This window comes from Mesoplodon mirus (genome assembly GCF_964341445.2).
Source record: "Mesoplodon mirus genome assembly, chromosome: 1".
NCBI classification, from domain to species: domain Eukaryota; kingdom Metazoa; phylum Chordata; class Mammalia; order Artiodactyla; family Ziphiidae; genus Mesoplodon; species Mesoplodon mirus.
In genome coordinates, this window is record NC_138976.1 from 20,579,602 (window position 1) to 20,602,697 (window position 23,096).

General features: G+C 46.0%; 1 protein-coding gene across 9 annotated transcripts in view; it reads right to left on the minus strand.

The window, feature by feature from the left end:
• Positions 1-23,096, minus strand: part of RGS3 (regulator of G protein signaling 3) — a 160,276-nt gene that overhangs the window by 124,889 nt on the left and 12,291 nt on the right. For 6 of the 9 annotated variants that reach the window (XM_082613111.1, XM_082613101.1, XM_082613113.1 and 3 more), the window contains 3 exons: positions 22,812-22,899; positions 20,502-20,581; positions 2,523-2,703 (listed from right to left, as the gene is read on the minus strand). In XM_082613111.1, coding sequence (XP_082469237.1) covers positions 2,523-2,703; positions 20,502-20,581; positions 22,812-22,899 — 349 coding nt within the window. Of the gene's footprint in view, positions 1-861; positions 975-2,522; positions 2,704-20,501; positions 20,582-22,811; positions 22,900-23,096 lie in introns of those variants that run through there. The other 3 variants (XM_082613116.1, XM_082613104.1, XM_082613114.1) reach the window with 2 other exon arrangements.

Consider the following 23,096-nt stretch of genomic DNA (forward strand, 5'->3'; position numbering starts at 1 on the left):
AGAAGGCTTGAGCTCAGGTACCAACTCTGCAGCTGGCTCATTGGGAGGCCTTCCTCTCGGGATCTCAAGTCTTCAGAGAGGAGACATAACTCCCTGCCCACAGAGAGTTGCAGAACCAGTGAGGAAACAAAGGCTAGGGAGAGCTGTATCCTAGGACACGGCTATTTACCTTTATTGTGGGGACTTGGAAGGCCAGGTTTGCCCAGACACTTGGGGCAGCTGCTGCCCAGCTGTTATTTGGGGGGACCCACTCCTGCTATCTAGGGGCTTGGAAGCAGGAGCCTATTGCCCAATTCTTTCCGCCTCAAGCCCCCAGGGCAGCCCTGGGACCCTGCTGAGAGCGCAGTAGCTCCTGGAGGAGAGAATTCTCCCATCTCTGCTGCAGGTCAGGCATCCGCTGGAGCCGGGGCGCTGCAGCCTCTCCAAGGTGAGCCCACAGGAAGCCAAGGCCATCGGGGCTGACCCAGCACCTGTCTCGTCCCTGAGCCAAAGGAAAGAGGACTGAGGAGGTCTGGAGATGTAGTAACAAGACCTTGACTTAACCCTGAGCTGCTTGTTAATGGGAAGCTCCGTGGTGGCAAACCCCATCCCTGAAAGATTAACTGGGGCACGACTGTCCCAGCCAAGTGAGGCACAGCCGACTGCACTCGGCCCCAGTGGCCAGGCAGCAGGTGGGGCCCAGCGGCTTGCGCGGCCTGAGCCTGTGCCCTGAGCCCCTCCTGCGCGACCACGGGAGGCAGATGTCCCCAGACAGAAGGATGGCTGCTCCCTGCCTCACCTGCCACCACGAGGGGGTTGCCCTCTCTGGGCGCTGCGGGCAGGGTGAAGCAGCCCCTGGCGGCAGCCGCCGCGGGCACTTACCAAAGGTGGTGAGGTAGAAGGACAAGCCCGGGTGGGCGCGCCGGCTCCCGAGGGAGACGCGGTGCAGGGAGCGCTCCATGGCAATGGCCCCGCTCCCGCCGGGCCGGGGCGCCTGTAACTCGACGCGTCTGTGTTGCTCCCGGTAACCGAGGCAGCAGGTTCACCGCCCCCGCGCCAGTGTCTCGGCGGCGGGCGCGGGAGGCCGGCTGCAGCGCGCATTTGAACCGGCGGGCGCGCCAGGCCCTGATTGGCCCGCGCCGGTTTGAATGAGGAGATTTCCACCTGACCGAGCCGCCACCGGCCGAGGGGAGGAGGCGCCCGCGGCCCATCTGCTGCCGGGACGGTGGTCCTCCCCGTGGAGCCGGCAGGATGGGCGGCCCCACCGAGGCTCAGGGCTCGGGGGCCGCTCTGGGCTGCAGGTGCCAGCCCCATACCAGGCCCGCGGCTCCTGGCGCGCCCACTCGGCGGGCTTGGCCTGCTCGCCCAGCTGCCCCAGGCCAGCAGTTAGCCAGGTTTGCGACATGCTTTGAAGCTCAGACCTGTACTCACCAGACCCAAGCAAGGGCAGGGGAGCACCCTCCTGGCCCAAAGCGGTGGGGTTTGGAAAAACGTTCTCCACCCTTGGACCTCCACCCCCCACCAGCTGCAGGGCCCTTCCCTGACCCTGGCCCCTCCATCTCTCTCTTGAGCCTTCTCTTGGATGAGAGCAGCCTGGCACAGGTCCAGACCAGAGCAGCTTCCTCCAGCCAGCCTCATGGCCCCCCACGGGCAGCCTGGTGCCATGAGACAGGAGCACAGGCCCCCAGCACCTGAGGGACAGAAATGCACAGTATAGTATGTGGAGGGGGCAGGCACTTTCAATCTCCAGAGCTTGTTGCGAGGAAGCAGAGCTGGAAGGAAGGTCAGCCCCTGCGCTGCTTTGTCGGCAAACATTCACGGGATGCCTCGGGGGAGCAGTTTCAAAGACATCTGCTCTGCAGCTCTCTGTTGCTGCCATGGGGAAAGCTGCCGGTCTTATGTAAATATAAAAATGGGAAGTGTCGGCAGTTGCCAAATGGATATCTGTGGCTCAGTGATCCACTCAAGACAAGGTTGGGGGATGCAAGAAAGAAAGTGGGGAGAAAAGTTATATGTATGGAGTACCAGGTGCCAGTGGCTGAGCTGGGCAATTTACACACATCTTCTCATTTAATCTTCACGGTAACCCTAGAAAGTATTAGCCCCAATTTACCAGGGATAAACCTGGTAAATCTCACACAGAGAGGGCAGGTGACTTTTCCAAGGTGGGCAGGGCTGAAATTTGAACCCAGGCCTGGTCTGCCCCAAAGGCCATCCTCCTCCTGTTCTTCCTTGGCCTCCACTCCTGCCCCATGGCCAATGGCAGGTGGAGGGAGCAGACCTGCCTTCTTGAGGCAGGTAAGGAAACTAGATGCCACAGGGCCAGCTGGCCACCAGAGGGGAGCAGAAACCGGAAAAGGAGCCCAGAAATCAACAAAGTAGTGGTCAAGTGCAAATGAGTCACATAAAGGCCAGTGGGTCGTTCAAATCCTGGCGCATTGTGAAGCCCTGCTCTGCACCTCCCCACCCCAGCTCCTTGAGCACTGCCCTTAGCAGGGGCAAGCCAGCTCCCTTGGCCCCAGCCCAGTGACAGACAGACTTACCTGCACCCTGGACTTGAGCGGGCCTGATCCTTCTCCTGGCTGGGGAAGTCTGAGTCCAGGCATCCTTTCTGGGCACGGAAGTATCCTGGCTCTGCCACTCCATCCGGCCAAGGAAAATGGGCAACCTCAGGCTCAAGCCACAGGATTCAGACAGGACACGGAGGCTGGAAGTGCTGTAGACCTGCGGGACCAAGATGGGAGCATGAGTTAGGCATGGCCTGAGAATGCCCCCTGAAAGGGGGGTCCACCCCTGTAGGAATTAGAAAGTATGATGTTCAGGAGTCTGAGCAAAGGGAGGCCCACAAAGGGAAAAGTGATGTGCCCAAGGTGACAGTGGCCCCTTCACAGCTCAGGGACCACTGTAGCACCTGCACTAAGGGAGACCACCTTGGACTCAGGAAGCTGTGAGCAACCGGCAGATACACATTCAGGAGGGTAGAAGCCAGCAGGAGAGCTGGGTAGACTTGCATTATCTGTATGTGGCCTGGGGGAGAAAAGACTGAGGCCCACACTTGGCACTTCACCCCTACTTGGGACAAAGGTCCTGCTGCCTTGCAGGTTCCCTCCTGACTCCTCCTGCCCCATCAGTTGGGGACCCCAGTGTCACTCTGAGAGTGATCTGACTCTTGTGGTGGCACTACCTCACCACCAACAATAAGGCCCCTTTACTTAGTAGAGCACTAGAAGCTTCCTGCTCTTAAAGGGGCAGGCCACTCTTTTCTCAGGATGGGGAGGACAGAAGTGAGTGGGAGCCTGGGCAGTGGCACTGCAGGAGACACTGGCCCCATTAACCCACACTACTGTCTATAGCAGACATCCAGAAAGGGTTGAGGATTATGGCCCTGCTTTCTCCAAAAAGACAAGGGAGTCTGAGGACCACGCCTGGCTTTCTGACATGCCCTGAACGCTCTAGCTCCCCTGGTCATGGGCCTCAGTATCCCTCTAACACTCACACACACTCCACACATACATAAACAAAATACACATACAATATTAACACTGCACACACTCTGCACACACACCCACGCATACCATAACACTTCCCACGTACATTCACAAATACACCAGATACACAAACATACCATATACATACACCCCACACACAAATAAACACACCACATACACACCTCACACATATATACAATCACACCCCACAGATTTTCATGCATCCTATGCACATACACAAACACACACACACACACCAAAAAAAAACACTTAAATGCACTATATACATACAGCACATCCACATACAAAGATTGATTGATTATATTTTTTAAGACTGACTCTGTTTCAAGAATAAGGACTACTTGTGTTTGGAGGGAAGGGACTAAAGAGGTTTATTTGGGTGCATTTTCACATTAGCTATCAAAGAACCTTAGTGCCTTTAAGATATCATCTGGTCCAATATCCAAAACAATTTTGAAAAATAATAATAAAGGGGAATAGGACTACCAGATGTTAAACAGTCTTATAATAATGTAGAAAGAAGACAAACAGATCAATGGAACAGAATAGAAAGTTCAGGGGAAATATGATTTTACTTAGAAAACAAGACAATGTTCAAAATTCTTTAAACTAAAGACTCATTTCAAAGAGAAATGGAACGCTAATTCAGATGAAAATTTTAAAAGGAAATAATAAGGTTAAAGTTGAAATTTATTTTTAAAAAACAGACTTCAACAATAAAACCATAGCCTGGTTCTTTGAAAAGACCAATAAAACAGAACTCTGTCAAAACAAAGAAAACTACAAATAAACAAGTTTAGGAAAGAGAAAGATAGCCAAGATACAAAGGTAATTCTTTAAATTATGAGAGAAAACCATTGCAACTTTATTTGTAGATTTGAAAATCTGGGGGGGAAATTGGTGCTTTTCTAGAAAGTATTAATTATTAAAATTGACACAAGAGTTTGAAATTTTTAATAGATCACTAACCATAGACAAAATACAAAAGGAAATAAAAAATCTACCTGACAAAATTACAGAAGACTCAGATAGTTTTAGAGGCCAATTCTATTAGACCTTCAAGAAACAGATAAAGCCTATGTAATTTAAAACTGTTTCAGAAATAGAAAAAAAAAAAAACTGGAAGATTTGTCAGTACTAGATACAACGCTAGGCAAAGACAAAAACCAGATAAGGTTAGCAACAGAAAACTATAGACCAAAGGTCAAAGATAAAAATAAGAGTAGAAGTTAATGAAATAGAAAACATGATAAAAGAAGACCTATCAAAAATGTGACAAAACTAGGCCCACATTCCCCCAGTTTTGCCACATTCCTTTTTTAAAAGAAAAGCTAGAAATGTCTAAGTTATAATATGACATCTCCCAATTTTTTAATATTGACTATTTGTTCAAATTTTTGAAAAACATTATGTAGGCCAAATAAAATATATCTCTGCCCTATAACTAGCTTGAAATCTCCACTAGACCAATCTGATTTATGAATATAGACACAAACATCCTAAATATTAGCAAATCAAATCCATCAGTATATTCATGATACATTCAAATGGTATATATTCCAGGAATGCAAAGACGGCTCAGATTTAACGAACATACTAGTGCAGGGCTTGGAAAACTCTGCCTACAGGCCAATCTGGCCAGCCACTTACTTTTGTACAGCAAGTAAGCTAAGAGTGGATTTTACAGCTTCTAATGGTTGAAAAAAAATTTTTTAATTAAAAAAAAAGATATTTCTATGGCCATAAAAATTTTTAATTTTTAAATTAAAAAATGAATGTAAAATATTTACAAAATATATGGCAAATATGTATATATGTACAAAGAAGTCTTACAAATCAGTAAGAAAAAAATAAATGTACCAAAGAACATGAATAATCATTGCACAAGAGAGGAAATGTAATTGACTAATACATAAAATACTAGTAACCAGAAAAAGAAAAAAATCATCCCACCATTTGCCTTCAGGAAGTTCAAGCATTTATATTTACAGATGAGACAACTAAATTTCAGAGTTGTTAAATGAATCAGTTTGCTAAGGTAGTAAATAAACAGTGGAGAAATAAGAATCCAGCCAAAGAACCACTATAGAATGTTATCTTTCACACTAATCTTCAACTAGTAGTACTAAGACCTCCATGGCTTCTAACACATTAAAATTCAATTCAACAGATGTTTGCTAAGCTAAGCACCCATGCTGTGCTGAGCCTTTCACTGAACAGTGAGCATACAGAAGTGAACAAGATGGAGCTTACAATCTGGTGGAAGACTGGATGAGCGTTACAATGGAGGAAACATGGCAACCTGCAGAAACACAGATTAGTATCTCACTTAGCCTGGGAATCTGGGCCAACCAAGATGAGAACGGAAGTCAGAGAAGACTTCTCAAAGAAAGTGACCTGAAAGATGATTTAGCCAAGCCAATGAGGTGAAGGAAGGGGGTTATAGGCAAAAAGAACATGCAAAGGCCAGATAATGAGAGAAGCTTATACATTTGAGGGATGGAACAATGGGACACATGGCAGGGAGGGAGGAATATGCAAGAAGGTAAACAACATACAGGGCTCCACATATTATTAAAAGGAGCTTGGGCTTTATCCTAAATGTAGGGCAGTCGTTGAAAGATTTTGAGCGATCCCAAAAGGTTTTGTGTTTTAGAAAGATCACTCTGGCTAGAGTATTAAAAAATGGATTGGGGGGACTTCCCTTGTGGCGCAGTGGTTAAGAATCCTCCCACCCTGCTGCCGCGGAGTAGAGACTTTAGAAGCAGCAGAGCTCCTAGCGCCCCCCCCACCGCCTTCCTCAGCTGCCTTGTCCTGAGCCAGAGGCCTGTCCCCAGCTCTGCCTGCTGAGTGAAGAAGTGGGCTTGACTGCATTGCCGCTGTATGAAGCATGTGGTCTTAACAGTGTGTGGACAGCTGACAAAGTTAATCCTTTTTTGTAATACTTTCTATGTGACATTTCTCTTCCCTTTAGAAACACTGCACATTTTAACTCTAGGCATGATCTCTTCTGCGTTGACTGGACTTCGTAGGGGTGGGGGAGGATCAAGAGGAAGTGGGCAGCCAGAGACCCTGAAGGGGCCGCTTCCATGACTGCTTTATGCAGAAGTCATAACAAATGCTGGTGTCCTTAGCTCCAAATGTGGCAGGAAAGGGGGTGGGGGGGTTGGGGTGGAATCGGGAAGCTCACGGGGCGGGATCCATAAAAAGCAGTGTGGAGGTGTACAGCCTGAGCCTGACTCCACGCCACTGGATAATTTATGTTGTCAAACTGCTGTTCTTAGTGAGGAGGCATTCAGAATGTCACAGAGGCCAGAACTATGGCCTCCTGGACCCCTGGGCCGGCCGGCAGGGCATCTTGGAAGAACAGTGCTTGGTTTGACACCTGCAGCAGAGGAGAGGAAAGCCCAGAGATGTCGTATGAGGAGGGGATCCGTCGTGTCCCAGTACATCTGGGACTAACTTTCTGAGCCCCCTATCCAAAGCTGGCTTTATTTCCGTTAACGCTGGTGCTCCCGCATCTCATGGGTACACCCTGTGTGTCTGTCCTCTCCTCTCTGCATTTCATTGTCACCGCCCCCCCCCACGCCCCCTCCCTGCCCCGGATATGGGGAAGGTCAGCACTGAAAGGGTTAAGCAGTAAGCTTTGGTTCATGGTTTTAATTCCTTGGTAAAGTAAATTAGGCAACACCAAAGTCTGTGGGTTTGGTCCTTGGAGAAAATGTGGCCCTTACAAGATGGGAGAGTAAATTTTGGAGGGCTTTCTTTCTTTCCTTATTTATTTATGGCTGTGTTGGGTCTTCATTGCTGCGTGCAGGCTTTCTCTAGTTGCGTTGAGTGGGGGCTGCTCTTCATACCGGTGTGCGGGCTTCTCACTGCGGTGGCTTCTTTTATTGTGGAGCACGGGCTCTAGGCCCATGGGCTCAGTAGTTGTGGCTTGCAGGCTCTAGAGCACAGGCTCAGTAGTTGTGGCACACAGGCTTAGTGTCTCCGCAGCACGTGGGATCTTACTGGACCAGGGCTTGAACCCGTGTTCCCTGCATTGGCAGGCGGATTCTTAACCATTGCGCCACCAGGGAACCCTGGAGGGCTTTATTGAAGAAATAAAAGACATCTTTTGTATCTTAAAAAACAAACAAACAAACAAAGGAATCTGGCTGCCAATGCAAGGGACACGGGTTCGAGCCCTCGTCTGGGAAGATCCCATATGCCACGGAGCAACTAAGCCCCTGCGCCTCAACTACTGAGCCTGCGCTCTAGAGCTCACGAGCCACAACTACTGAACCTGAGTGCCACAACTACAGAGGCCACATGCCACAACTACTGAAGCCCGAGCACCTAGAGCCCATGCTCCAAAACAAGAGAAGCCACTGCAATAAGAAGCCCGCACACCACGACGAAGAGTAGCCCCCACTTGCCGCAACTAGAGAAAGCCCGCATGCAGCAACGAAGACCGAACACAGCCAAAAATAAATAATAAATAAATAAATTTTTTTAAAAAATGGATTGGGAAGATGGAGGGGTGGCATGAGGGTTGGAATCCAAAAGTGCTGTTACGTGAAGTTTTTTCCAGTGGCCGAGGTTAAAAAAAAACTAGTGTAGTAGCAGTAGGGATGGAAAAAGGTAGAATCAACAGGACTTGGTGGTCGATTGGAAGGTAAAAGGCAAGAAATCCTGGCTTGAGAAATTAGCTATTCAGAAGTGACCTTTACAGAGATGGAGAACATGAGAGGAAGGGCTGGACTGAGGGGAGACTTGATGAGTTCACCTCTGAGCCTGCTAAGGTTGAGTTACTTACTTGCTGTCCAACTGAATATGTCAAGTGAACTGTTGAATACACTGGACATAAGTTCAGGAAAAAATACTTAGGCTAAAATATAGATTTAGGAATTCCCAGTGAAGCCATGGCATGGATAAAAGAGCCCAAATAGAATGTTTAATGTGAGAAGAAGGCTCAGGAAAGAACCAAGAAGAATACCAACAGAAAAGACAGGCAGAGGAAGAAAGGCTAGAAAGGGAGAAGGAAAGCCAGGCAATGTATTAAGAAAGAGACAATAGTCAACAATCTCAAACAATGTTGAGAGGTCAAGGAGGTTAATAACTTGAGACGTGTCCATTGGATTTAGCAACAAGACAATCATTATTGACCTTCCATCCCAGAATAAAATGCTGGGAGGTAACAGCTCCACATGAATGAAACTGTACCAAATTCACTCCAAAAGGAAAAATACCCTGGGCTCAAAGCCAGAGAATATTCTTGGGTCAGGTTTTTTTCTTGTCCTAAATTTAACCAGCTGGAATGTTTTGTTAAGTGGTATTTTTTTCACCCTTGAAATGAAGGATTTGCCTTTTAAAAGTATGTCTGCAATTCATCTTCAAGGTAAAACACAGTATCTTGAGTTAGTGGTTCTCTACAGGAGCAGGTGCTGGTTGCTGTAAATACCACTGAGAAACTTCTATTTGCCTCAGCTATAGAAGCCTTTGGTAACCTAAATACACAAATAGGGTCTAAGTGGGAACCAAACAAACAAAAAAAAAACCTCAAGATTTCAAGTAAGCTGAGAGATATTGTTTCAAAATAGAAGAGAACAAAACCTTCACTGCCAGAGGAACGTGAAATAGTTAGTTGAGTCCAATGATAAGGGCCAAAGACTTGATAGAAATGCAGTCACCTGTCTCTTCTAGAATGGCTCAGTTTCCTTGTAGTTATGTTGGAAGCCCTTTTAGCCTCTTCAATAAGCACCCGTTTTCCTGACCTGATAACAAGCAGCTTGGCTTGGCATAGTCAAAGGCTCCAGAGGCCCTCAAAAAGTTTTCCAAACTTAAAGAACAATATAGGGGCTTCCCTGGTGGCGCAGTGGTTGAGAGTCTGCCTGCCGATGCAGGGGACGCGGGTTCGTGCCCCGGTCCGGGAAGATCCCACATGCCGCGGAGCGGCTGGGCCTGTGAGCCATGGCTGGTGAGCCTGCACGTCCAGAGCCTGTGCTCCGCAACGGGAGAGGCCACAACAGTGAGAGGTCTGCATACCGCAAAAAAAAAAAAAGAACAATATAAACTTCTGCCTCCTGCCAAGATGGAGTAACATCTTGGGACTGGACCAATCCAGGAACTGGATTTTCCTTCTCACCTGAAACAACTAAAAGACTGGACAAAATATATGAAACACAGTTTTCAAGATACTGGACATCAAGCAACAAAGGGCGGTGATCCCTGGGAAACAAAACCAGCAAGGTGAGCCCTATGATTGCTGCAGCTCCTTGCCTGGAGAGACCAACTCCAAATCCTCAAGGCAGCTAGAGTTCACAGGATAGAGCATCAGAGAGGAAAGAGCTGCACAGAGAGCTTCAAAGATCTGCAGAGGGTCTCCCTTCAAATCTCCAACTAAGTGCTAATGAGCTCATAGGTGTTAGGAAAGTACCCTGAGGCTGGGGAAGGAACCACCAAAAAGAACTAGTGGGAATAATCTTTCCCAGCCTCTCACAGGACCAGGATTAGCTCTTATTTTCATCAGCCAGAGTGGAAAGACCTTCTAATTCATGGGGCATTGGGTAGGTACTCAGAAGGGTTTTACCCCAGTTGTGGGGAATAATTAGCCCTAGACTAAATGATGCTCTGTTCTCATCTAAAAAACCCTAAAAGCAAGACCCAAAAAGATCAAAAGCTTTCTAAGTAACCAGTGACAAAAAGAAAAATCTTGAAAGCAGCAAGAAAAAACATTATATACAGAGGAACAAAGAAAAGAATGACATCGGACTTACCCGAAATATGTACCTGAAGACAGTGAAGTAACAACTTTAAAGAAAAAAACTGTCAACCTAGAATTCTATACCCAGCAAAGATATCTTTTAAAAATGAAGGCGAGGGCTTCCTTGGTGGCGCAGTGGTTGAGAGTCCGCCTGCTGATGCAGGGGACGCGGGTTTGTGTCCCGGTCTGGGAGGATCCCACATGCCACAGAGTGGCTGGGCCCGTGAGCCATGGCCGCTGAGCCTGCGCATCCGGAGCCTGTGCTCCGCAACGGGAGAGGCCACAACAGTGAGAGGCCCGCGTACCGCAAAAAGGAAAAAAAAAAAAAAAATGAAGGCGAAAATAAAGATTTTCTCAGACCTACAAAAGCTGATAGAATTCATCATCGACAAACCTGCACTACAAGAGATGCTAAAGTCTTTCAGGCAGGAGGAAAACAATATCATATGGAAATCTTGATCTACAAAAGGAATGAAGAGAACACCAGAAATGGTAACTATATGGGTACATATAAAAGAGGGTTTTTTCCTATTATTTAAACCTCTTTAAAAGAACACTATAGATGGACCTAAAGACTGTCATAGAGAGTGAAGTAAGTCAGAAAGAGAAATGCTAACACATACACATGGAATCTAAAAAAAAAAAAAGGGTTCTGAAGAACCTGGGGCAGGACAGGAATAAAGACACAGACGTAGAGAATGGACTTGAGGACACGGGGAGGGGGAAGGGTAAGCTGGGATGAAGTGAGAGAGTGGCATTGACATATACATACTACCAAATGTAGAATAGATAGCTAGTGGGAAGCAGCCACATAGCACAGGGAGATCAGCTCGGTGCTTTGTGTCCACCTAGAGGGGTGGGATAGGGAGGGTGGGAGGGAGGAGATATGGGGGTATATGTATAGCTGATCCAATTTGTTATACAGCAGGAACTAACACAGCATTGTAAAGCAATTATACTCCAATAAAGGTGTTTAAAAAAGTAAATAAAGTGAATCAAAACCGTTACTGTTCTTATGCTGCAAAAAATAAAAAAAATTTTTCTAATTAAAAATAAAAAAAATAAAACAACACTATAACTAGGATAATAAATGATTAACTTAGAAAAACACCCAGAGGGCTTCCCTGGTGGCGTGGTGGTTAAGAATCCACCTGCCAATGCTGGGGACAAGGGTTTGAGCCCTGGTCCAGGAAGATCCCACATGCCGTGGAACAACTGGGCCCATGAACCACAACTACTGAGTCTGCACCCTAGAGCCTGCATGCCACAACTACTGAGCCCATGCGCCTAGAGCCTGTGCTCCACAACGAGAGGCCACGGCAATGAGAAGCCTGCGTACCGCAACACAGAGTAGCCCCGCTTGGCGCAACGAGAGAAAGCCTGCGCGCAGCAATGAAGACCCAATGCAGCCAAAAATAAAATAAATTTAAAAAAAAAACACCCAGAGCTCCCTGCATCCTGGAATAAATTGTTATATGTTGTCTTGTCTAAATTCTGATGAGGTAATTGCAAGAAGCAAACTCCAGGAAAGCTATTAGCAACTTAGCTTTTGCAGTCAGGAGGGAATGTGGATTCTACTTATGGAAGAAAATAATATGGATATATTTAGTATAAAATGCAACAACCACAGCTGAGATCTGTGGCTCAGATGGATGACACTCAAGCTTGAATATAAAGCTTATGGAGACCAAAGCCTTTTTCTGGATCAACGTAATGTGATGATGAACTGTCTTCCAGTGGACAGTAGCAGATCATACAGGGACAGAGGTCATGGCATCTAGAGATCCCAAACATTCTCCAAGGGAACTTCCTTGGGAACTAGGGAATAGATCTAGGTTGGTTTTACTGGAACTGGAACTGAGAGCAGTGGCATGTATTCCTTTTGCTTCCAGGTTCTTACCAATCACTCTTGGACCCTTTTTCTCCTCCCACCACTTACTGAAACTGTTCACTCAGAGGTCATCATTGACTTCCATATTCTGAATATCATTTGCCTCTTCTCAGTCCTCATCCCCCTTGCCTTAGTTTTCCTCCCACTTCTCTGAAAATTCCTCTATTTTATGGCTCTTCCTGCCTCCTAATGAGAGTATGCTACCCAGTTGTGCCCTTCAGTTTCCCTCCTTCTTCAATATTCTCCCCCTCTGAGATCTCATCCACTCTTATTTTTACTCTCAGCTACCTGTTCTGATGATGACTCCTGGATTTCTCTGCAACGCCAGGGCCCAGGGCCACCTATGCTTTGACAAACTAACCAAAAATCTCCTTCCTCTCTGCACCCACCCTCTCCCCGACAGCTCACCTAGACTGTAGCCCTAATTGTCTGCTTTCATATCTTTCTACCCAGCGAACTGTGAACAACTCTAATGCAGCAACTGAGATGTGTCTTCTTAGTAGCTGCTACTGCCAAGCCTAGTCTGGCACACATTTTAGAAAGGCAAATCTTGCCAGGGAATGCAGATCTAAATCAGCATATAAAGCATAGACTGTGAATAGTCAAAATTACCCTCAAATAAGCCCTTAGTCACCCATAAAATGCACACGGTATTGTGAATCAAAAGGGGAAGAGCAAATTCACCTTCTCCGCCTTGCATTCCCTCCGGGATGTATTTTCACTGAGTGCAGAGCCAGAACAGCCCCCACCAGCTGCATTATAGTCTGTCACTCCCTCACACTTGTGCTTCATGTTTTAGCCCCACACACTGACTGAATTTCCGTAAGTGAAAAGCATAGATAGCTAGAACTCCACTGAAAGGTTTGATGAATGAATTCCTTTATCTTCCCTTAAACTGGTTCTTCCTTTTAACTTCACAATTTCTGATGACAGCACCTCACTGTCAGGCTGAAAATTCAACTCCTCCCTCTCCCTCACTCTTTCTTTCCACTTTCCAGCTTCTTAATTCTTCCTCTGCACAACTTCCCTTTGTCTCCAATATTACTGCCATGTACATGATCCAGGCCCTGGTCACCTCCCATCTTGACTTCTATGACAGCCTCCTATGACACAGAGCTGGTCTCTCTCCAATTCTTGTTTCACTGCCATTAGATTAACATTTTCTAAAGCACTAATTTAGTCCTATCACTCCTCTGTTCAAAAGCCATCAGTGTTATCAGATAGAGTCCACTCTCTCCAGGCTGGCATTCAAGGCCCTAAACTATCTAGTCACAAGTTATCTCCAGTCCTACATTCCACTCTTCCCAGACAGGAACACTACACCCCTTGCCTATCCCCCAAATTTTTCCCACTTCCCTCTACCTAAAGGCCACCTCCACAAACATCTCCACTTGCCAAAACTTAATTCAGCCTCAGATGGTAACACCCAAAGTACCCCTTCCTTCTTACCTTCTTATAGCTCCTTCTTTGTACCACTCAGCTCACACTGCTACATTAAATGTACCCCAGTGGAGGAGTTATGTCACTGTGTTTTTTATTCATTCACTCATTCAGCATATGTTATTGAGCATTTACAATGTGCCAGGCAGTCAACCAGGTGGTAAAGATATGCAGTGAAGACAGATGCCAATCACAGAACTGATAGTCTGGCAGTGGAGGGTGACAACGGACAAGCTGTGAGGAAAGGGTATGAGAGGAAAGGGGAAAGAGTGGAACCTCACCGTGACAGTGCTCAGAAAAAGCTCCCCAAAACAGTAACACACGAGCTGAGATCTAAAGAATGAGTAGAAAGTCGCCAGGCAGAAGGAGGAAGAAAAGAATTTTATAGGTTAAAGGAAGAGTATGGGGGAAGAAAAAGTCTAAAGGTAAGAGAGGACAGGGCTTATTAAAAGAACCAAAAGAAAAAAATCTGACTGGAGCACACAGAACGAGGTGAGAGTTGAGGGAATTGGGGCTAAGGAAAACAAGTAGGGCCCAACCAGGTCACAGCCCTATCTTGTAAGGCTCGTAAAACAAGCAAAAGAGGTTGGGTTTGACCCTGAGGGCAAGGGAGAGTTTTTTTGTTTGGTAGGTTTTTTAAAATTATTTTATTTATTTATTTATTTTTGGCTGCTTTGGGTCCTCGTTGCTGCACGCGGGCTTTCTCTAGTTGTGGCGAGCGGGGGCTACTCTTTGTTGCGGTGTGTGGGCTTCTCATTGTGGTGTCTTCTCTTGTTGCAGAGCACAGGCTCTAGGTGCGTGGGCTTCAGTAGTTGTGGCACACAGGCTCAGTAGTTGTGGTGCATGGGCTTAGCTGCTCCACAGCATGTGGGATCTTCCCAGACTAGGGATTGAACCCATGTCCCCTGCATTGGCAGGTGGATTCTTAACCACTGTGCCACCAGGGAAGTCCCCAAGGGAGAGTTTTAAGGAAAGGAGTAACATGACCATATTTGTACACTGGAAATATGGGAGAGTGGATGGGAGCAGTAAAGATCAGGGGTTGATGCAGTGACCCAGATGAGAGAAGATGGAGGCCTGGACTAGGGTAAGAGCAGAAGGAACAGAGAGGAGCATAAATTTGGATTCTATAGCTAAAAGGATTTGGTGATTCCCTGAACTCAAAGGGGCCGTGATAGGAAAAGGTCAGAGATGATCACACAGCCTAGACCAGTGCTTTGCACATAATAGGTGCTCAATTAATATTTGTGGACTGAATGAATGAACAATAAATAAATTACTGAATGAACAACTGTACCAATGAATGAGAGGTAGAGAAGAGTAAGTTATTTTTGGAGATCCTTTCCAAGGCAGAGCCATCATTAGAAGTAATACAGATGCAAGAAAAAAATCCAAATTTGTTGGTTTACACCCTCCCTATATTAAACAGGTGAAATCTCATCAAGATAAATTTAGGAGACACAAAGCAATAGAAGAGCCTCAGATAGCTTTTGATGTTTCTACCTTCCCAAATGCTGCCTCCCTGAGTCTCTGCCCAGCTGATGATCTGTCAGGACCATCAATAGCCCCCAACTTCCCCAAATCCTAGGCCTCTGTGCATGTTCCAGAATTTTCCACACTCTTGAAATGATTCTTCTAATGAGAATCTAAATTGTTCAAAGACTCATTCATTCATTCATTCATTCATTTACTGAGTGCCTACTACATGCTGGAGCTATAAGCTGGGGCTATAAGCATGACACAACAGACCCAGCCCAATCCCTCCAGGAGCTTCCAGTCCCCTTGAGCACTTAAATTAGATCACTTATGTAAAGGGTGAAATGTAGCTTTTCCTCCATTTACTCACAAAGAAGTCTCTTTGGCTGTGTATACAGACGGTCTCAGAAACAACCAGAGGTCTCCAGTCTTAGAAGGATATCATTTTCATAATGTAATATCACCACCTAGTGGTCTCAAACAACTTTACCATTTTCTCCAGTGAAACTTCTAGCTGTATTCCTATGAATGACTCCCCACCATCTCTCCAGAACATTCCCTTTCTCTATCAAGATAATCTAGGGATTGATCCTCTAACATACAATAAGTACTTAAAATTTTTAAAATAAATGTATAAACAGAAAATCAAATTAATTTCATAACTTAGTACCTTATAGCAACTGAAAATTTACAATTTTTTTCTCCCACATTCTTCTGGATTCCAAAGAACCTCTAATCATTTTCATCTGAAAGCAAGAGGCGTTTCTGTCCTTAATTTAGCGAACAATTCCTTTAGGCACATTTGAATACACTGATTTTTTTAAGGGTCACTGCCACTGTGAATGAAAACCCTGACTCCCTCCCTCCAAAGGGAGCTTTCTGTAATCCAAAAGCAATGAAGAACAGAGTCTGTTACCCCAGATGTCAGGACCAATAGCAAAACAAAAGACAGCTGGCTCTGCAAGGATGAGAGTATGGGCACAGAATGTCTGAAGATGCTTTCACTGACTCTGCTTCTGCACACAGGTCAAACTGGGCCAGGTGTCATTGGGAAGTATGCTCAGAAAACCAAGGTGAGCAAATAAAGTGGCCTATCCCTAGTAGAGATCACAAAGAAAGTAGAAAAGAACAACAACAACAACAAAAAAAAAAAAAAAAACCCAGAATCTAGTTTCTTAGGAACAAAAGGTTCCCCGGACAGTATTCAAACAGACCAAGTCTTAAGTCCTCCTGTCTGCTCAAGTGTGTAAAGCAGATCTCCTGATTCCTATGGCCCAGATGGTGGGGAAACGGCAGTTAGCAACAGTTACCTGGCTCCTTCTCTCTCAGAACATCGGGAGGCTGAAACAAAGGGTTCATGAGGGCTTCTCCCCATCAGTCAATTCTTTTCTACAGGGCCTCATCCTTCCTTTCTGATTAAGATTGTCAGCTGTGCATAAAGAGAGGGAATCAGAGAGGCATCAGAACACAGTGGAAGAGACAAGGACTCAGGTTCTAAGCCCAACCCCCTTCACTTGCTGGCCTTTGACTTCTGGCAAACTACTTAACCTCTCCAGCAAGGCCACCAGGTACTGTTGTGCAGTGGACCAACACCAGGGGTGTTGGTGCTGCTCAAATTGTAATCACCGTAGATTTGTATATTCATTGAAATAATTTTTTAGCAGATAGTAGTAAAGTGTCTTAAAGGGTCCCTTTTTTCTAATTCACCCAAAGGCTCCAAATGGGCTATCATCAGCCCTTTATTCTGAGCCTGAGTTTCTTAAACTATAAAACAGAGACAATCCACACCTACCTATAGAGTTGGCCAAAGAACCAAGAAAAATAGTGGGTATAAAGTGCCTTGAAAACTGTATTGTGGTATGTAGATTATATTTCCCTAAATTCTGTTTATGATTATCCAAATTTGAGGGACTGGCATAACAAAGATGAAACAAGTTTCAGCCTACAATATTTTTTCTCTCTTTGAAGATACAAGCAAAGGCCAGTATTCAGATAGCAAATATCTTCTCACTCAAAACGTCATGATTCAAAAGGTAACTCTGTACTAATCATCACGACTTAAACGAATGTGCCAATTTCTGAGAGTTGCTTTACTATAGTTAGACCTTCTCTAAGTCTTCAGATAAAATGAGCAAATTAAAGCTAAGCCCTGCCCATCCTCAACCCCACTAGTGACCATTGGAAATCGGGTTTGCTCGGGAGGACAGGTCTAAGGGCAGGCTAAGGAGAAGTGGAAAAAGTTGTAAATTTTTAAGTTAGCCCACAGGAGTCATTCTGCAATGTAATGTACATTTGAGAAATAATTATTTTCAGAAAAACAGCCTATATAATGCCTCTTGGATTCCTCTCACCATGAAGATTCAGCTAAATATAGTTCAGTCTAGTAACACAAATGATGTCATATAATTTTGATTTGGCTTGGAAAAGATGAAGAATGGACAGGCAGTAGTTTTAGCTTTCTAATTTGGTCTGTTTTGAGACAATGTTAAAAAAGGGCTGGGCTTCCCTGGTGGCACAGTGGTTGAGAGTCCGCCTGCCGATGCAGGGGACACGGGTTCGTGCCCCGGTCCAGAAGGATCCCACATGCCGCGGAGCGACTGGGCCCATGAGCCATGGCCGCTGAGCCTGTGCGTCCGGAGCCTGTGCTCCGCAACGGGAGAGGCCACAACAGTGAGAGGCCCGCGTACCGCAAAAAAAAAAAAAAAAAAAAAGTAGAACATTTAATCTGCCTTTCTTGTACGAACTGTACTTAGGGCAACCAAATAATTGATGAGGGGTAAGTTCCTCTTTACAAAACGTTCACAGGCCCAGTCCAGAATTCCACTTCTTGCCTCACAGTGCAAAGAGCTCCACAAACAGCTCTCCAGTGAAACTAATGAAAATTATTTTAATTTATTTAAGTCTCTGGAAATGGCTCTAAGTGCGTACAAGAAACGAAGAAACACTTGTTCAAGAAAATCTACAAAACCTCGGTAAGAACTGCAAGAGTCTATGGTATGTGACCCTAGGCCCACTCCCCCGCCCTTTCCCCCCACTTCAGTGGGACAACTTGACTCCAGACTGCTGCGCCCAAGGATGCAGGGCTCCCTCGCTCCCTAGTTCCAAGTCAGAGGGCTACTTTCTAGGAGGAACAGAATGTCATTTCTCATCCTGCCCATAGCTACCTGTCGCTGAGACTAAGTTCTGTGAGTACAGCCCATAGGCAGAGTCTCTCTTCTTCTACCCAGCCCCTAATTGTGGGAGGGAAGCTCTACCTTGGGTAGAGCTGCTGAGAATACTGGGGCCCCAACTGCCTTTACCTCAACTCATGGGGCATGGAGTCCAGGCCTTTAATACCCAAATCTAAGATACTGGGTACATGAGAGTTTCCTTATATTATTCTCTTTTATGTAATTTTGAAATTTTTCTGTACTGAAAAGCTTAAAGACAAAAACATTTTTAGAAATCCTTCCAAAAACCAAGTACAAGCAACCCTGAGACTCTGAAATTCTGTGTCTTTATGAACATCACTGAAATTTTCCTGTGGACTCAGTAACTTAGGAACTGGATCCTTAGACTCTTTTAGGTTAATAAGAGTCCTCTACCACACAAAGAATACTACACATGACACACAGCACAATGAATGTTATTTGATGATGATGCAGATGCCATCCTCAAAATAAACCATTTCCAGGGAATAAGAGGAAAAGCAACTCAGTAGGGGTTCCCACAGACCAAATTCATCTTCCTATAACTAGAAACCTTTCAGTTTCAGAGAGTAGATAAAAGTGACCCAGAAACAGAGAAATGAAGCTTTTGATAAGCAGCAGCTGTATTTAATCACTGGTATTATCCTGGCCCTAATGGAAGAGAAAGAGTCTGTTAGAAAGGGGTGGGGCTTTTTCTCCCTCGCTTATTTTAGAAGCAAGTAGAAGTGAATGAAGAAAACAGAATCCCTAAGGTCAGACCCCGGTAGAGGCTCCAGGAAGTAGAAGTCCCCTCTCCTTCCTGCCCTTATGTCCAAGGTCACTGTCCTCAGGAATCCAAGCATCCTGCTCTGGAATAAGGCTGCCCCACGATGCCTTCCGCCTATGCCTCCAGAGACTCTTCACTCTGTGCCCCAGAGGGTTGGTTCTCCTCATCCTCTTCATCAGTGGCCTGAAGAATCCTCAGCAGTTTGAGCTCAGGGGTTCCAGCCTGTTCTAAAAGTACTGTTTGGGGTCCTCTCGGGCTTCCAGCAAAATCTCCATCTGAGTCCCGATGTCCTTGTTAGTGCATCCTATTGTGGATAATTCAGGACCTAAAAAAAGACCCAGCCATTAATTGCACCTGTAGCCTTCTCCCAACTAACTGTGAAAAATCAAGACAGAAAGGAAGGGCTGGAATGTCTTTAGGACTCTTCTGAGGGATGAGAGCTCTGCCCTCCAGGGAGGTGAACCATCCTGGTCAGCACAGGTTCAGCTCTCCCTGTCCTCACTTACTAAGGTCCCTCCACCCTAGTATCTTACTCTTCCTACCAGGGAAGGAATCCAGGTTTTTCTTAGTGCAGTCCATCTGAGGTCTCTCTGTGGAATCCTGAAATTCATACATGTAAGGAAACTTGAATCAGGACTTTAGGAAACAAAGGGCTTTTCTTTTTTTTTTTTTTTTTTTTTTGCGGTACGCAGGCCTCTCACTGTTGTGGCCTCTCCCATTGCGGAGTACAGGCTCCGGACGCACAGGCTCAGCGGCCATGGCTCACGGGCCCAGCCGCTCCGCGGCACATGGGATCTTCCCGGACCGGGGCACAAACCCACGTCCCCTGCATCGGCAGGCAGACTCTCAACCACTGTGCCACCAGGGAAGCCCAACAAAGGGCTTTTCTAAAAGATGCTTTTCTTGGAGAAATTAATATCTAAGACAGGACAAAATGCCACCTCCTGAGATTGAAGAGAGAAGCTTGTGTCATGCATTCTTTGACCTCCAGGCTGACCAGATGAAGCCAGAGCCCAGTTTTCCCCATTTCCAGCTGTCAGCTAAGGGTAGATTCCTCCCAAGGTGGCTGCCAAGAATCCTCCCATTCCTGTATCCACATGCCGTTCTTTCCATCAAGAGATGGAGTTGATTTCCTCTCCTCTTGAATCTGGACTAGACTTGTGATTTTTTTGACAAATAAAATGTGGCAGAAGTGATACTATTCCAGTTCCAGGCCCATCCCTAGGAAAGTGCTTTCATGAGATTACTATGCTGTCAAGAAGCCCAAACTAGCCACATGGAGAGGCCTCATAGAAGAGAACTAAGACAGTTTGGCCAAGAGCCCCAACCCAGACTCCAGCTGAATGCAGCTGCATGAGTGACCTTAAGCAAGACCAGAAAAACTGTCCAGTCAACCCACAGAACCATGAGAAATAGCAAACCACTATGGTTCTGCTTTGGGGTGGTTTGTTATACAGTGACAGACAACTGAAACAGCCCTAGCAGAATGGCCCTCAGACACTCTCACCTGTTTCAAAGTGGAGCCTTCTATCTTCATCTGCTGCTGCTGTTTTTTGTCACTTTCCCGACCTGGTAGAGTTCTGTGACCTAGTGACCACAAAATCAATGCAATTCTCTTCTTATTGGTATTTCATATCCCATTGTGGGACTTCTAGTTGATCCCTAGTCTACAGGTGACTCCCCATCCAGGACAATACAGAACCTTAGAGGCAGGTAAAAGGGAGTTAAGCCCTCTGAGTTCTACATGTGATTCTGTTCACCTGGGACTGTGACCACACCTATTACAGAATTAGCGATTAAGATAAAGTCTGTATTAAAATATCCAGGATTCCTCCATGAAACCTAAGGGGCAGGTGCCTGTACATCATAGTAGCAAAAGAACCTCTAAGTCTACCTTTTCAGTCTACGAATACTGCTCTTCCTTTCTTGTGCCATCCCTGTGTACCTATATTGGCTTCTGAAAATGAACATCCTCCCTCCCAAAAAACCTCTAGATCTATGATTCTTTTGTATCAGATGTTTCCCCAACTAGTCCCTAAATGCACTTATTCTTTCCTTTCTCAGTTTCCCTTTCTTTAAATGAACATCTTCCAACCTGCCACCAGAGGTATGATGGTAAAAGGGAATGCTAATCAAGGAACTCCCTTGCTCGGCACTTGTGTTGGCTCCCTAACAGCACTCGTCCTCACCTTAGCTACACACTGGAAGCACTGGGGCATTCTAAAAACCACCGAGGCCTGGATACTAACAGCAGAAACTCTGATTTGACAGGTCTGGGGTGCAGCCTGGGTTTTAGGTTTTTAAAAGCTCCTCAATTGATTTCAGGGCACCGTTAAGGTAGAGCATCACCGACCACCACTAAGGATAAAGATCAAACATCTCAGCAGGCTCTTCGGCCTGATTTACCTCTCTCCCTTAAACACCTGACCCCACAGCCACGTCAGACTGCTCAATGCTCCTCCCTGCAGCCATGCTCCTCCAAGATGCCTTTACCCAGCCTATTCCTGTTTCCAGGAATTCTCGTCCATACTGGGAAAACTCTCACTCTCACATATTCAAGATCCAATGCAAGAATAACCTCAGGATTTCCCTGGCAGTCCAGTGGTTAAGACTCCATGCTCCTAGGGCAGGGGGCACGGGTTCGATCCCTGGTTGGGGAATTAAGATCCTGCATGCCACACGGCACGGCCTAAAAATTTTTTTAAAAAAGAAACAAAAAATCATCTCTTGCATGAGGTCTTTCTCAGCTCAAGGAAGACAAGCCACCGCTCTAAGAACACAATTCAAAGGGCCTCCCAGTCATCCAAGCAAAGCTGCTCTTATTGGAGGCATCAGGAAAAGGAACAGAAGGCACCAGAATGAAACTCAGGGGACTGGTTATCACCCTGGATGCAGGGCTAACCTTGGACAAGTACCTCTGCCCCAGTTCTGTCTACCTCCCATGTGAAGGTCAGGAGCCTTCTTAGATCTTCAGGTTAGAAGACACTTTAGGTAACAGAGAGCTCAGTGGGATGGGAGATAAACCAAGAACAGCATCCTTCTCAGGAAACATCTCACCCGAGCCCTCAGTGCCCCAGGGTTGCAGAGTGAATTCTGATGATTCAACAGTTATTTTCACATTACAGACAGCAACGTCCAGTCTATTTAGGGCAGAAAAATCTTCCAAGGTTTAGGGGGATTCTTTCTCCCTCCCTCCCATTCTGCACTCAAGCTGAGAAACGTCAGAGGGACCAGGGCAAGTATATCCTTCAGCTCAGACATGATAAGAGCTCCAAAAAGGGGAATCTCTTATCTCTGGCATGAACACCATAGGAAAAGGATCACCTGTCAAGAATTGGCCCCTGCCTGCTGGATGGGGCTAGATAGTGTGAACCTCCTGAGACTTTAACCTATGGCTGAGAAGCGGCTGACTCTGCTTCCTTAGAACTCTCATGGCCCTCTGGTGAGGGACCCTGGCTCTTCCTGCCTTACTGGCCGATGGGCCCTCAGGGCTCTTCTCTTCAATAACCTGGGCTAGCTCTTCATCCTCAAACTGCTGCCTTTTCTAAAGTAGGACCTGAGGGGAAAGTGACTCTGACTCATGTTCATGGTCATCTCTCAAATCCCCATGTGAAGCAAACATCTGGCCCAGCTCGCGTGCTTAGTAAATATTTGATGGAAGGATGATACATGGTAGACCAGCCAAACCAAAGCATTCCAGGGGGAATTCCAAGTGCCTGATAAAGGCAGGTCCTCAAATGACAAACGTGTTCAGCTTTTCCTGTCCTCAGCTAGGTCCTGGGATTCTGTCACTCCCAAACCCATACATTCTCCTTACCACAGCATGGGTCATAAACCATGGCACCGGAACGTTTATGCAAGGTGTTGTGGCTCCCTGGTTCACTCTTGGATTTCTTTTTAGTCTCCTGAAACCCACATGAGGGGGAACTGAATTAGGACTTTTGGAAGTGAAGAAACCTTTTCAAAAAGGGTTTAAAGGAAGGAAGTTAGTATCTATAACCATACAGGAACTTTGCATCTACAACCAGCAGACACCAGGGAGAATCCCATCTCTCATACATCCCTTCCTGCTCCAGGCTTCACCCACTTGCTTGAATCCTAG